The following is a 16,614-nucleotide window of genomic DNA, read 5'->3' as shown; positions in this document are numbered from 1 at the left end:
GTATTGAATTTACACAACTCCTTTCCTACACTGTAAAATGTATTAAAAGGAACATATTCATGTAGTTGTCTTCCTCCCCTCTTACCCCTCTCTCACACACAAACTCAAAACAGTACTGAGGAGAAAAAAATACGAAACAAAACAAAACAATAAGAGACACCTTTATCAGCCTCAGCCATCTGTGTTCCTTTAGTCAGATCCAAGTATTTTGGCAGGCATGTACACCGCTTGCTTCTACCCAATATCATCCTGCCCTGCAAGAAAAAGTCCACTCCCACTTCCTCCCCTTTCCAACAGCGTGCGGGTCAAGCGGCGTTCCCAGTCTGTCGACTGCAGGACTTGAACTAATAAGGTATCGGTGCTTATGCTTCATTAATTACGATCTCGACACGATCACTTCACCTTATTCTGAGTAACTGCAACCCCACTTGATAACGCGGCACGGAGAAATAAACAGATCATAAAAACCCATGCAGCTTTCAGTGCTGAGCATAGGAATTATTTCAAGTTAAGAAATTCATACGTAAAAATAAAACAAGCTGACGCCTTGAAAGTTAGAAGCGCAGGAGTTCAGAGTGCTGTTAGAGAGAGAAAACAGTGGAAAGAAAACCTCTACCTCATGCAAGATCACCACCACCATAAATTAGTTTCCAGACAATCTGACATGTCCCTACTGGGGTTAAAAGCTGGATTTTCATTAATTTGTTCACTGAAATCATAAAGGCCCAAGTTCTTTTCTCAAAGCACACAGGCATAAAAACTTTATTAGGCAACTTTCAAAGGGAATAGAATCGTGCTCAGAAAAAAGTCATTTAAATACACACAAACAAAAACGCAGGTCTCGAAAGAATAAGAGGGCAATAAACTACTGAGTTCGCCTTCTGTTTCTAAACAGCCTTGTAATTGCAACATGTCTTCATATTTCAGACAGCATGACATTTTGATGGATTAAAAAGATTTGCTGTATTGAAAAGAATAAAGAATGTGGAACGGGGAAAAGCACCAGGAAACCTGAAGTGTAATATGATAGAAGAAAACCCCTATGGAAAATACAAGCTTTAAGCACATATACTACAGATGTGTACCATAGCTCAGGCATCTTATTTATTCCTCCGAAGTATTTCAGCAGAATTCTCTTAATTTATCAAAAATGATCCAAAAAGGAGTTGACAAGAAAAGCCCTCAACTCAGTTTTCTCTCCAGCTCTCCAAGGAACAATTTATCTCCTGGTACACTGCACAGGAAACATAATCACATATTTCCCCATACACAGAGCCTGTGGCAAACCCACACCTCTAGCTTAAAGTCTTAAGTAGTGCTTTTTCTATCTTAATATACAAATATGCCCCATGATGTGAACTTGTTTTTTTTCCTTTCCCCAGCTGCTTCAGGATGCTACCCATCAAATTCTTGTTTTGATAGCCAATCGCTTTTGCTGAATTTATTTCAGCATTATCTGGTGTTGGATGCTATTTACATCAGTTTGGTCCAAGCAGGATATAAATTCTGAACATAGCTTAAAAAGAAGACTACAGATTTGGGTAGGTGAAACATCACATTCTTAGAATTAATAGTCTTTTGCTGGATCATATTTCAAGAAACGCTGCAGCTACCAAAAGTGAAACTTTTGCCTAAAAACCCAAAGGGAACTAGATATGAAGCGCTTGCTTAAAATTGTAAGTTAATATTTTACTCATCCATATTCTAGACAAAAACACATCTTGAAAAGGCTTCAAAAGCATTAAAATTGAATGTACCGCCGAAGGAATCCTTAAGGAAAACACTTCAATGATTTTATAACCAAAACTAACGCTCACTAGCCTAACTCACTGGGTGGAAAGTTGTCTTTTGTTCATTCTTCACTTCATAGTAGGTGCTAAACTCGCAGCAACAGCAGAGTTTAATCAAGCCCAGAGCAGCTCCACATCTGACGCCGGGCAGAAAGGCACGGGCAGGATCGCAGACCCTGATCCCAAAGGCAGGACCCGCACACGGGTACCGCAGCGCTGGTCCAGCTCCGCTCTCCAGCGGAGAGGGCAGGAACGAATCGCGGAGCTACGATGGAGACCTCCAAAAGCGGTCACTCTCGTAGCACAGCTCGTAAATCCGCTCTTCGCTCCCACCAGCGACAGTGACCGTTATGCTCTGTACTAATAAGCTGCCCCATAAAAGATATACCCAACTAAGGGCCTGGAAACGAGTCAAAAGGAACCTGTAAGACACAGAGTCTCCAGCTCCTCAGTTCTATCAGTGCCATTTATACAGAATTAAATAAGTAGTAGGTGACGGGCCCTCCACGCAGATGGCGGGCACGGCGGGCTGGGCACTGTGGTACAGCTCTGGTACAAAATCCCAGCTCCCAGTGGAGGGATGAGCACTTGACCTCTTGCCGTGCTGCAGCAGAGGCCCAGAAGACACCTACCAACGTCAATCCTTGAAACAGCAGGTTTAGCGTTCTCTTATGCCCTTATATTTTTAAAAAAAAAAAAAAAAAAAGTCAGAGTTCAGGTTACGGGGGATACACTGCAGCGAGACGCAGGCACACGCGTGCCACACCAAACACAACGCACGACAACTTCGCTCTGAACCTTCATCACCCGTCTTGTACCACAGGTACGATGGAAGAAACGAGTGCGTCCTTCTCATTTCCCTTCTGAATCTCCTAAAAACTGACTCAAAGGGTCACGCTGCCACGCTTCCCTCGCCTTTTACACACTTCTTTGCTTGTAATGGCAAGTTGGGGCTTGCCTCCTGCTTGGGAGCAGCCCGGATAGGTACCCGATGAGAAATGAAAACGGTACGGGCAGATCCTACAGAGAAAACTATGGCATTGCTTGACCCAGTTTGGTTGTTTTCCAAGCGCATCCAACTGAGTGGCTGAAGAGAATTACTTTGACACATGCACATACAGGTGTATTTAGAAGAGCATAGCTAGCCATGAGGCTGGAAAAAGCAGATATGTGAAATCAAGAAAGTTATGCTCTTGTGTTAATGCTGATGATACTTCACTGGTCATATGGCAGACCTCAAAGCTATTCCCATTTGTTTCACTTAAAGATCTGTGAGAAAAATCCTTTCTTTGCATTTCAGCCCTATTAGAGGATCCAGATCAACTTCATGGGGCTCTTAGGAGTTAGCTTCCCTCACATGGCCACCACAGGACACCCAAACTTGGCCAGGGGATGCCACCTCTAGGCCAGAGGGTGCCACCTCTAGGCCAGAGGGTAGAGAGAGGGAGAAGGTGATGCACTGCGAGGAGATGCTTTTCTCCAAAAGAAGGAGCCCCCAGAGCTCCTTCCATCTGTCTGAGCCTCAGAAGCTGCTCAATGTTTTCACCAGGAGCAAGCCTTTCTGTCTGTCGAGCTGGATGTCTGGATGGTTGCGTTCAATATAGTAGAACCCTTACACGCTATTTGAAGATCACTATGTCAATACAAGCAACAGCCTATTAACAGCGCATATGTGCGAAGACTGCAGAATACAAAATGCTAAGGCAAACACTTGTTTTCATTACTTTTCGCATAGCTGTTGGCACATAAATTACCACTTCATAATAGGCTCTTTGAAATTCTTTTGCGTTAACTAATGTGACTACGTGTATTTTTACAGTGCAATCGTAGCTATCAGTTTCCATCTGTTCTACTGTCCTTTTGGTATGTTATTGCTCTGAGGAAGTAAACAAAAATAGATCACTACAAACGCAAACCTGGGTGGCAGTCTAGACTAAGGGTCTAATTAAAAAAAAGATTTATTAGAATAGAGAGAAACATCACAGTAAGACAAAGACACAGTTTCTCTAACATATCTGGTATTATTCTTGGCAAAGTGAAGTAAGGCTATAAATTTACTGAAACAAATCAGCATGGTACTGATGTACCATACTGATCTGGCATCACTTTTCCTGACTACGAGACTATGTTAGGAAAACTCTTTATTTTACTTCAATTTTAGTCACCATAAATTTCTTTCCTAATTAGAACCCAAGAGTATTAGGGCTTGTCTACAGACAGGTTTTGCACAGACACAATTACATGGGTAAGAAACCAAACTGACTTAACGGTAACGCTCCTCCCTAGTCTAGACACAGTTAAAACAAACTATACCAGTAGAACTATGTCATGCTAAGGGGTTGCTTTGATATAAATCAAATGGGCACCTTGTTATTGGAGGGGTGGGAAGTGGCCCTTGGAGCGGTGGTTCAACAAAATCCAACCTCTGAAAAGACTCAGAAGAGACCACAGAAACGTCTGGAGCCTCCTTCTGTCAGTCAAAAGGGTATGAACATCCTCTGATGAGATGCAGTCTCAAGGTTCAAGATATGCACAGGAAACGGGAAAAGGCAGCCGCAAAAATTTCAGGACCCAACGACAACGTAGTCTTACCCCAGTAAAGCTAGTGGTGAGAGCTGGAGACACCAAGAGGGCAGGCAGGCTTCGGTGACCAACTTCTGCAGTTCTCCTGACTGAACAGCCACCGATTGCTTCACCTAACACTAACACACGGAAAGAAACCTGCACTCCAGCAGCTCTAGGGGGGTATCATTTTACATGGAAAAGGACTCACTTATTAACATCAATAGAACCCAAGAATCATTTAGAGATTTGTATGAAGAATTTAACACTTAGCAAAAATAAGCACATGAAAATTTTGCTCTGGTTTTTGGCTATTATTTCTAGTGTTTGCATTAGAGACGCATGAAAAATAATATTTTCCATAATAAAGAATGTTGTTTTTAAAGTCTAGTGATTTTTAACACAAAAATTATGAAGTGACCTCACATGCAAAAATGCCCAGAGGCTGCTAACATAGCAAAGAAATGAGAAATTCTAGATATTAAGAAAATGTAGCAAGGCCGAATCATTAGAGAAATTAGAGAGGATGAAAAAAGGGACAACTTTGAACTGAAACCCAGAAATTGGTTTGGAACAGTTTTCAACATAAGGCACATTTGTCTCCCACTCTAGTTCAAGGAGAGCTTAGAGATCCCTCTACAGATCAGTGCAAATGACAGCAATAACTTAAATAATTACATGTTTCTCAGAATCAGCAATATCAGCACTAGGAAGAAAAAAACTGGCTTTGGAGCTGGGACAAGGCAGCAGATTTTCATTGTTTACTCAAATGTTTCATAAGTAGTTCCCTTTGTCAAGCTACAATTAACGTGCCATGTATCATTAAAGAATAAAATGATTTATAAATAGTATGAATACAAGGACTACCCCATTGTTCTTGTTTGCACTAGTAAATAAAAGACACGTCAGATAAGACTTCTCTGAAGTAGGTTTCAAATTCTCTTACTAAATTTACAGCCCTCCACCGCTAGCCAGCTTGGTTAGAAAAGTAACACCTTCAACGTTTTGCCCCACCAACCCACCCCTTTCCCTCTCTCCAAGGGATGTTCTGTCTTGCCCCACATCCCTGAAGCGGTACCCAGCCCAAACTCGGGACGCATCGTGCCCCTATGCCTTGGGCAGCCTCTCCTGCAACGTATTCTGTCGTTCCTGCTTCGCAGCATCTTCGCTTTCTTAGTCCGGGTTTCTGGAGCTCTGCGCCAGATACGCGCAACGGAGATGACCGTTTTTGAGTACCTCCATCTCACGCCGAGGTCCAGCGAGGACCCGCGGGGTGCAGGAGTGACACAGAGCTAGCTAAGCCACAGGACCTAGGCTGGGCTGAGTCAAAAAGCTCCACATAAACTAGTTACATCATGCGATCGCGGTTTTACGGCCATGGCTGCAGTTCACACCGAGTCACTGAGTACTGTGATTTTCTTTCCAGGAGGAGAGGGCCATTTGTTCTGCCTGTCTTCATTAATTTCCAGATCTTTACGATGCCAGCAGTAAGCATTGTCTAAAATCCCCATATCTTGCCTGATTAAAGAAAGAACGCTTTCCTAGGCTATGGATTTGGGAGATAAAAATCTTCCCCAGCTTGGAAGTCCAAGCTTCCCAACAGTACCAGTCATGAAACGTAGCACAAGCAGCAGCTACGAATGTACAAATGCAAAAGAAAAACTCAGTGCCTAATGTTTCCCTGGCTGAAAATGAAGACAATCACCCCTCTTTTGAGAGCACGTTAACATTCACAGGTAAAAAGTGCTACTAGGATCATTGCTCTGCCTCTCCAAGTATTTCCATTTTCAACTCAATACTATCGCTAAATGTCTCTTTGAAGTTTATACACTTTCCTCATTTGTACCCTTGTCTCCCTTCCTTAGAAACTATTTAAAGTATATGAAAGACGTTTAACTGAACAAGTAGTTCACCTCCCAAACTGTTACCCTCTCAGTTGTCATACATGATATACATGTTAGCACCACTGGTCCCTAGCAAACCCACTGCTCCTTTCAAGGAAGCCGTCCACTGAAGGGTTAAACATGCAAACTAGCGATCCTGTCTAATTCCGTTTAATCCCTAGTAACACAGCACAGAAGATGAGGTATTGTCCCTGGGTTCCTATTATTACTGCCAGCCGAGAAACGAGGTACAACATATGACCACCCAAAATATCCCAGAGCAGACGATCATTGCGTTGGGAGGCAGGATTCAATAAAGTCACATGGTTTTCAAGTGATGCCAATATGCATTAGTCATTCTATATTAAATATAAAATAATGATGGTGAAACCCCCAGCCCTGCCTGAAGAGGTTAAAAGAGAATTTATGCTGAACAGCCAAGAGAAAGGAGCTAAGCAATTGCCGAGTTTTTTTCCTTCAGCAGAAACACATAAAAAGGCATAAAATGGCAAACAGAAGGGCTCCCTTCAGGACACCTACATTATTTTTTTCTTATCTGAGCAGAACAGTGCAACACCTAATGATTAATACAAGAGAGGAAAAACTAAGACTGATCACAGAACACGTTCACACAATGTCAAATCATCTGGTTTGTCACTGTAGATTACACAGAAATAGGGTAAAAGTCCAAAATAATAAAAAAACCTTTCAAATTCAGTAATAACTATCCAAAATTACACCCCTTAGCTGTAAAATATAATGGAACAAGCACTTGGGTTTTCTTTGCAAATCTCAAGGTATTTGGTACTTTGAGCATAAAGCTTTAACCTCACAACTTGCACTTTTTCTGACCCCCCTCCCTCTTTTTTCTCTTCATGTATTAATAACAAGCACAGAAACATACACAAATATGAAACCTAGTGCTAAAACCCAAATAATTCACAAACTGTAAACAAACCGTTCTTTGTTTTCTAAACTCTTTGCTGTTGCTTTACTGAAGAGATAACGTAACCCTTTGGTTCGAAGGCACGTCAGCTGCTTTGGGCTCAGAAGGGGATTCACCACAGTCCAGCCATTGCAGAGCTCTTCCCTCGGACCCTCTCGTCAGAAAGGGCTAGCATACAACTCCAGTACCTATGCAATCAGTGGATCTACAGTCTGATCCTATAGGGCAAACCCCAGGGATGGATGAGAAAGACTGGAAAGAGACTTTTTCAGTTGGAGCACCAGGTGGATCTTTTCAATCAAATTGATATTATTTAAAAAAAAAAAAAAAAAGTATAGTGACAGAATTGAGGAAAAAAAAAAGCATCACACCATTTCTCAAGGACAAGGATTGATTCACTTCTAGAGTAAGTGGTTTCACGCAAGCCTGCTTTTCTTTCATACTGCCTGCTGGCTAGACAAAGCCTAGTCACTGTTTCAAAGCCGTAAATATCTCTATTTCACACCAGGTATCTGTCACCCAAACCCATTCCTAAAGTCTACATTAGGCAAAAGATCTATTAACTTTCTTGCTACTGCTGCTCTCTTCATCAATCTCAGCCAGCAAGTTTAACACTGAGTGGCTCTGAGTGCTCAGTGGTTCGCTCGAATGCCACAGCGCAATTAAGATGATGTCTGGCATCAGGGCAGAAGGCATAGCAGGCAGTGAAGAATGCAGAAGTTGTTAAGCATATCCTATTACTGGTTTACCCTTTTCTTTAACCATATTCAGAAACAAACCCAACATACTCTTCAGAAGAGAAGGAAGAAAGAAAATACACAATACTCAAGCTTTTTCCTCACACACAAAAAAACTAACCCCAAACAACAAAAAAACCCCAAACCTAAACACAAACCCAAACAAAACGTATATCCAGCTTATCTGTTCAGAAAGCTGTCAGGTGCAGTGGTACCAGACCTATCAGGCTCTGTCTGCACGCCTGCATCAATGCTTTACAACTTAATTCTCAAGGGGGAATCTAAAATCAGTCAGTCTTCATCTTGCCATGTATATACCAAAAAAAGTTGAAGACATCATGGGCAAAAGAACACTTAAGTTTTGTGGCTTTAGATATTCTACAGGTTCACACACATTCATTGTCCCTCGTCAGTGTCCTGGTTATACCACCACTCAAGCCATCATCTTAAAAACCAGGACTGGAATAAACATTAAACCTTCCAAATTACACCTTTGATGCACAAAGGCTTTAGCATGAGTGTGCTTTAAGGTGAGTTTCCAAAGGTAAGACATAATGTTCATGCACTTGGGTATTGGCTGGTTTTTTATGAGAGAAGATAGGCAGCAAATTCTAAGACCAAAATATGTGCACTGAATACATCAAACCAAAACCCCCAAAAGTTGCCATCCAAAAGCAACATGGAAAAAAGCTGCGCAGCTTATTCAGCACCCACTGACAGTCAGCTTGCACAAAGAATGTCACTGTAGTGATTCTTGTTCAAGCCTGGGACAGAAAAAGCCATTCCAGAGAAATTCAATCAGTCAGGAGAAAGACTGCATATGGTTATGTTTTTTAAAGTTGATAGCTGATTATAATTTTTAATATATTTCTAGAGAAGCACGGTAAGCTAATTACGTTTGGGAGAAGAAGCATTTTAGAAGCTATAAAGATACAACCAGCAATATGAAATCCTAGCTCCCAACTATTGCTTTCAATGCTCTTTACAGAATAAAACATTTGTTTTTGATTTCAGGAGTGGTTTGTACTCAACAATGTAAAATTTGTTTAAAGTTTCAATGGTTGTTCTCTTCCCTGCTCACCAAATATTCTTATTAAATACTTTCACAACATGTGAGACTATTGCAGCCATAGGATCTCTCATGAGTCCTTCTCCAGTCAAGAAACTCTTCGGTCACGCGGGCAGAGTCAAAGTTGAAGGCTTGTGATCCAAATACCCACTGACAAAGGCTTAACCCTCAAAACAACTGTCAAGACAAAATATGATGTAATAATAATAAAAGGAAAAAAAGGATAAAAGTTTAGGCTTTTACAAATTACTAGCAGGGGTACAAAGACCTGTATAACAGGAATCTTCTCATAAAAATAGCATGAATTATTTGAACCAGCAGCACTACTAGAACAGGTCATTTTTGCAATACACTACTGCTCTTCAAAACATGATAATCAACAGCACCTAGCACACACACTAAGATGAGCTCTCTCATCCGTGCTAAGAAACCTTTGAGTTCGAACAGTGCTCAAACTCCCTGCCTAACAATTACTTTGTAAAGCATCAGTCACTGCCAGTACAGGAAAGCTAGGTTATACACCTATACAGATCAGACTTAAACTACAGTAAAAAAAAAAAACAAAAAAGCAGCCATGAAGAGAAACAGCTACAGCTGCCGAGTAAGAACTAGAAATACCACATCTGCTGAAATCAGAAAGAAAAAAACCCAAACCACCACAGTATCCTTGGTGGCTCAAAACTAAGACATAACTTCCAGGAGGAAGTATAGCTGGGGGCAACGCCTGGGATGCATAGGGCTGTGCAATATTGAGGTAATGTGTTCAGCTGGCGAGGGAAATGGTTGAACCACTACACGCTACCAGCCAGCATCCTCTGCCGGTTGACCCACTCCCCAAACCGCCAGGGACTGCAAGTTAAATGGCTGATAGCGAAGCGCAGAAGGCAGCTCCAGAAGACGGTGCAACTTAAACACGAGGCTCCCTTTCACACCAGGCTTCTCAGTGTGCCCGCAGAAGAGAGCAAGAATGGTGTAAATGATCAGCTCTGTGGGGCAATTACCAGACAGAGCAAATAAAACATTTGTACAGGTGATGTTTCAAACCTGCTTTCCACCCTTTGGTCCTCAAGCTAGTCACGCAGAGAACATTTAAAGACCCTTCAGTCAAGCCAAACAGCTTCGTGATAAGGAGAGTTGCCAGCTAAAACATTCCACTTCTACCGTCTGCCACATCCCAGAACAGAAACAAGACCATTTGCATACTCATCAGTGAGGGTAAAGAAGTAACCTAAATTGGAGATGCATGAGGAGACCTATCTGAGGGACTTAACCAGGCAGGGATGCCAAGCACATCCAGGACCTGAGACACTAGATGAGCTGTTCAGAGAGCAATCCTCTGCTGGCCACTTCTCAGACAAATACTGATGTGATGACTGTAGCGAGAGAAGTTCAGCTGTAATTCACATAGGAATAGAAAGACTTAAAATAATTAACAATTGCTAAAACGAGAATGCACGCGAAACTCCAAAATGCCCGTGATTAAAGCTTCTAGCACCTAAAGCATTTAGGACCTAAAGTTTATTTGACCAACATCGTGCCTACAGTAGCCAAATTCAAGCGCTATGCCCAAGCCTCTCTCAAATTTCTAGGGAGGCTGCTTTGAGGAAAACAGGTTGAGGTATACTAATTGAAAGGTTGTCTTTCGCTAATGAATCAGCAGACGTAGCTTTCGGGTCTTCTGCTGCGCACTACCATCTGTAAAACAGCTAACAACAAATACACAAAACGGCTCATTCAGAAAGCAAACAGGTAAATAATTACTGAATAAAAGCTTTACCTCTGCTCGTTGTGTGCGGGGCAAAACAGACGACTTTTCAATGGCATAAACATCCACCAAGTAGAGACGCGCTCCTTGCTCCCTGTCCAAAATGGCAGCGGTCTGGATGACACCAGTATGGCGCCCGATGGTGAAGAGGCGCCCGAGACTCTTATCTTCGCACCGGACGGACACGATGTAATATTCCACCTGAGCTTCGGAGCCCCGCGGACTCGCCGCTTCGATAGATATCACATTTGTCCCAATAGGCTCGCCTTCTTTTAAGATGGTTATGTATTTCGGCTGAGTGAAAACAGGCCCGTCAAGCCCTTGCAGAATTATAGTCATCTCGGTGGTGGATTTTCTCCTTTCAGGGCCAAGATCTGTGGCAGAAACTATGAGATTGTATATGAGCTGAGAAGGCACCAAAGCCGACGCTACTCTTAAATCTCCGCTATAGCGATCCACAATAAAGGTTTCGGTATCTCCGTTGACTATTTCATATTCCACTTCTCCGTTGGCGCCCTCGTCAGGATCTGCAGCAATAATTGTCGTGAGGATCGAACCGATCACGACCGAGGGGTCGGCCGCGAGAGCATTTTGCGATATGAACACGGGAACATTGTCATTTTGATCCGTCACCAAAATGGTCACATTCTTCAAAGCGAATCGCCTGGACTCCACAGGAACAGCCTGATCGGTGGCTTTGACTGTTAACTCAAAGAGGTTAGCAAACTCGCGATCTATTTCAGCATTGGTAAATATCGTCCCTCTCACTTCATCTATACGGAAATGATTACCCCTTGGCATCTGTTGAATGATTGCGTACGTTAGCTGCCCATTAATATCCGCATCCGGATCATGAGCAGTCACAGAAATGACAGGGCTACCAACAGGAACGTTCTCAACAATAGATTTAAAGATGTCCCCCGGGGGAAAATTAGGAGGGTTGTCATTGAAATCCCTAACATGTATTACCACTGACATTGTCGATGACCGTGGTGGCCTTCCTTGGTCTTTTGCTGTTATGTTTAGCTTATACAGAGATTGCGTCTCAAAGTCCAGTTTCTTTGCAAGAAAAATACTGCCGGTGTTGGGACTGATGCTAAAGGTCCCATGATTGTTTGTCCCCGTAATGCTATAGTGGAGGTCAGCATTGTCACCTGAATCGGAATCGGTGGCAGTGACAGATGACACAAGTTCACCGACTCTCATGTTCTCCAAGACATCCACTAACAAGGTTGATTTAGGGAAGGAAGGACTGTTGTCATTTTCATCCAATACATCGATGCTCAACATGCAAGTTGAGCTTAGGGAAACCGCTCCAGCGTCTACCGCCTGGATGACAAGCGAATACGACGCAGTAGCTTCATGATCTAGTTTGCCTACTAAGGTTACTTGGCCTGTGCTACTATCTATTGCAAACTGTTTTTCTTCATTTCCCTTGATTACAGAGTAGTGAATCAACCCATTAACCCCCTCATCAACATCTGAGGCGGAAACCCTCAGAACCTGTGTCAGATTTGCCGCCAGTTCCGATATAGTAGCTTGGTAGAGATCTTTCAAAAATTTGGGGGCATTATCATTGATGTCTTTCATGTAGATTTGTACAGTTGCCTGATCCTTTAGAGGCTTTGGCAACCCCTGATCTGTTGCTATTACCGTGAGACTAAATACTGCAGCTCCCCTTTGTCTCATAAGAGCTTCTCTGTCAAACTGATGAGTGCTTCTTATTTCCCCCGTTACCGTGTTCAGCTCAAAATCTGGCTGCATATGCTCAAACGAATACCTGACTTCACCATTTGGCCCAAAGTCTTTATCTACAGCATTTATTTTACCCACATACGATCCACCTCTCTGCTCCTCTTCAAAATAAAATACATAGTTGGTACTGTTGAACAGGGGCCTATTATCATTTACATCCTCCAGAATAACAGTAACGTTCACGGTAGCGTTGAGCGGTTCTACTGCTCTATCAGAGGCAACAACCAGTAAAACGTATCTTTCCTGAAGTTCACGGTCCAGTTCGCTTTTTATATAGAGCTGGCCATCTGGGAATATGCCAAAGGCATCCCCAGTATTTCCTTCAATTATGCTATAAGCTATTTCGCCGTTCACTCCCGAGTCTTTGTCAGAAGCCTGCACCTTAAAGAACCTGGAATTCACAGGCTCTGACTCCAAAATAGTAATTTCATAGGAAAGCTGGTCGAACACAGGCGGGTTATCGTTTACGTCGTGGACGGAGACGGTCAGGATAAAGTTAGAGGACAGCTGCGGCACCCCCATATCCGAGGCCAGGATTTCAACCTGATAAGACCCAGCATTTATGTCAAGTGGCCCTATTAAGCTTATGGCACCTGTTTGTTCACCAATTGAAAACAGGCCCTTTGGGTTTTGCTTAAGGCTGTAAAGGACCACGCCGTTAACACCTTCGTCGGGATCAAGAGCTTTGGCCTGGAATATGGTATGCCCAGCTTTCCAGTTTTCAACCACATTTACACTTTCCACCGCGTGAATAAAGTGTGGGGAATTGTCATTTAAATCTTTGACAGTGATATTGACCATAGCATCTCCAGTTATCGCCCCACCGCTAGCAACCACCTTCAGCTGGTAAAATGCTTGCTCCTCCCTGTCAATAATACTGGCTGTGGTGATCTGCCCCGTCACTCTGTTGATGGCAAACACGCCCCTTTGGTCACCTGTCGTAATAAGGTAACTGATGTTGGTGTTGAGGTCCATGGTGGAAGCAAAAACAGTGCCTACGTGGTAACCTAGGGCAACGTTTTCAAAGACGACAAAACTGTATGCGCCCTGGCTGAAAACAGGTGGATTGTCCTGGGTGTCCAAGACGGTGATGGTGACAATGGCTTGGTTCTGCGACTGAAGATGGCCACCGTCGGTGGCCACGATCTGCAACTGGTAAGCAGTTTTCTCCTCCCTGTCGAGGGCTATTTTTGTTGTGATGACCCCCGTGTGGCCGTGGACCTGAAACCTGGAGGTGTCTCCAGCCGAGATGCTGTACTTGACCGTCCCGTTGGGTCCCAGATCAGGGTCCGTGGCAGACACCGTGGTCACATAGGTTCCGGCTGGCTCATTCTCTTGGATATGGGCGAAATACTGAACGGGGTAAAACACGGGGCTATTGTCATTCACATCCAGGAGACTGACGTTAACTCGGGCTGTCGAAGAAAGGGGAGGAGAGCCTAAATCAGTGGCCAGGACCTGCAGGGAGAAGTGAGCCTGCTCCTCCCGGTCCAGCTGCGAGATGGTGCTGAGCTTGCCCGACACGGGATCCAAGCGAAAGATCCGGCGAGGGGTCACCGAGGAGGGCCCAACCGCTGCCAGCGCCGGCTCGGCTTCCTGCAGGGAGAAGCGGACAGTCCCATTGTCCCCCAGGTCCCCATCCGTGGCGCTCAGGACCAGCAGCTCAGTTCCTGACGGGGAGTTTTCCGCCAGGGACACCTGGTAGCCCTCGGGTTGACCGAAGCGAGGTTTGTTGTCGTTGACATCCAGGATGGTCACCACCAGCTGCGCGTAGGAGAACTTGGGCTGCACCCCTTGGTCACGGGCACTGATGTTGAGCACCACCTGAGAAGCAGTCTCCCGGTCCAGCCCACTGGAGACGGACGTGCCCGCAGCGTGGCCGGCGGTGCCGCCCTCAGGGCCGGCCGTGGTGACCAGCCCGCTGTGCTCGCTGATGCGAAACCAGCCGAGCTCGTTGCCCGAGACGATGCTGTATTTGAGGTTGGCGTTGAGGCCCGAGTCACGGTCCGTGGCGCTCAGGCCCCGCACGTAGCTGCCCAGGGGCACCTCCTCGCTGATGTTCACCCTGTAGACCGACTGCCCGAAGACGGGGGGGTGGTCGTTAATGTCGTTCACGAAGATCACCAGGCTAGCTACCGACGAGCGGCTCACAGGAGCTGCCACCGCCCCATCGGGGGAAAGAGCAGAAGTGGGGGAGCCCGGGGGCGGCGGCGGGGCCCCGTAGTTATCCGCCACCGCCACCGTAAGGTTATAGGCCGGGATGCGCTCCCGGTCCAAGGCGGCCGCCACCTTTATAAGGCTGAGGTTGGGTACCTTGCTGCTGTGCACCTCAAAGTGCCGCTGCTCGTTTCCCGCCAGGATCGACACGGAGATGTTCCCGTTGGCCGCGGGGGAGTCGGCATCGCTCACCGTCAGCAGGGCCACCACCGTGCCGGGGGCCGCGTTCTCGTCCACGGAGGCGAAGCGGGAGGTGGCCGGGAAATAGCGGAACTTCACCCGGGGCTCGTTGTCATTGACGTCGAGCAGGCGGATGAGGGCCTCGGCCCGGCCGCTCAGCGCCGGCACCCCTCGGTCCACGGCCTGCACCGTCAGCGAGTACTGCTGTCGCGTCTCGTAGTCCAAGCGCTCCCGGATGCGGATCACCCCGCTCTCGGGGTCCACCTCGAACGGGAGGCTGCCGGCCCCCTCCCCGCCGCCGCCGGCACCGTCGCCTCCTTCCAGGCGGTAGCGGATGTCGGCGTTGGTGCCTTCGTCGGCATCAGCCGCAGCCACCTGGAGAACGCTGGCCCCGACGGGCGCGTCCTCCGGCACTCGCGCCTGGTAAAGAGTCTGGCTGAAGACGGGCGGGTTGTCGTTGATGTCCTGGACGGTGACGTTGACCTGAAGGTACCCCCGCCGACGGGGCTCGCCCTTGTCCTCCACTTGCACCAAGAGCTGGTAGGTGGGGGTGGCCTCCCGGTCCAGCCCGCCCCGGGAAACCAGGTGCAAGAAAGCTCCTTCGCCGCTGGGGTTGAGGGTGATGTTGAGGCGGAAACGCCCCTCCTCGTTGCCGGCCACGATGCGATAGGAGCCGTGGTCGACGCCGTTCGTGCCGCTGTCGGCGTCGGTGGCCGTGTCCAGGATGAGCTGGCGCCCGCTGCCCGTGTCCTCCTTGAAAGTCACCACGATGGAGGGGTCGGGGAAGACGGGCGCGTTGTCGTTGAGGTCCAGCACCAGGACCCGCACCTCGCTGGGGTAGGTGGGCTGGCTGGAGAGCACCACCAGGTCCACCACGTCGCTGGCCAGGCTCTCGCGGTCGATGGTGGCCCGGGTGTGCAGGGCGCCCGAGCTGGCGTTGATGGAGAAGAGGGCGTGCTGCTCGCTCAGGCGGTAGCTGAAGCCGGGCCGGGTGGCGATCGTGCCCACCCAGGTGCCGGCCGGCTGCTCCTCCAGCACCTGGAAGACCTGCCGGGGCTCCGCGGCGGCGCCCAGCGGCAGCAGCGGCAGCAGCAGCAGGGGCAGCAGCGGCAGCGGGGCCCCGCGGACGGCGGCGGGGCGGCCCATGGCGGCCCGGGGAAAGGGGAAGGGGACCGGGGGGGGGGGGGGGGCGGGCAGCGCCCCGAGGCGGGAGCCCGGCGCCGCCGCCGCTCTCAGCGGCTCCCCCCGGGGGTCCACCTCCCCCCGCAGCCGCCCCGACCGCTCCCGCTTAGCCTCCCTCTCTGCTCACCCGCGGAGGCTCCCCGCTCGCCCTGCCCCGCCACGGACGGGAGCGGACCCGCCGGCGCGCCGCGCTCACGGGACGCTCTGCCGCTGCTGCTGCCGCCGCCGCTCCTCCCGCCGCCGCCTCCGCCGCCGCTCCGGGGCTGGGGGGCGGCCGGGGCCGCCGCGCCGCATCGCCCCTCAACAGCCGCCGTCGCTACCGTTGGGGCTCCCGCGCTCCGCCGCTCCTCAGCGGCCGCCGCCCCGCCACCATGCCCGGCCGCTCACCGGCGATGACGGGGCGCCGCCGGGTTTGTAATCCACCGACCGCAGCGCTCGCTGCTGCCGCTGCCGCCGCCGCCGCCCGGCCCCAACTTTGCCCGGCGCTCATTGATCCCTTCCCTCTTGACGCCCGGGGCCGGCTCCCCC

General features: G+C 47.7%; 1 protein-coding gene across 1 annotated transcript in view; it reads right to left on the bottom strand.

The window, feature by feature from the left end:
- Nucleotides 1-16,053, bottom strand: part of FAT4 (FAT atypical cadherin 4) — a 150,151-nt gene extending 134,098 nt beyond the window's left edge. The window contains exon 1 of the mRNA XM_052814907.1: nt 10,765-16,053. Coding sequence (XP_052670867.1) covers nt 10,765-16,050 — 5,286 coding nt within the window. The 5' untranslated portion in view covers nt 16,051-16,053. The remainder of the gene's footprint in view (nt 1-10,764) is intronic.
- Nucleotides 16,054-16,614: the final 561 nt, after the last annotated feature.

This window comes from Harpia harpyja, chromosome 2 (assembly GCF_026419915.1).
Source record: "Harpia harpyja isolate bHarHar1 chromosome 2, bHarHar1 primary haplotype, whole genome shotgun sequence".
Classification (NCBI taxonomy): Eukaryota; Metazoa; Chordata; class Aves; order Accipitriformes; family Accipitridae; genus Harpia; species Harpia harpyja.
Note: the sequence above shows the minus strand (reverse complement) of the source record. Positions and strands in the feature narration are given on the sequence as shown.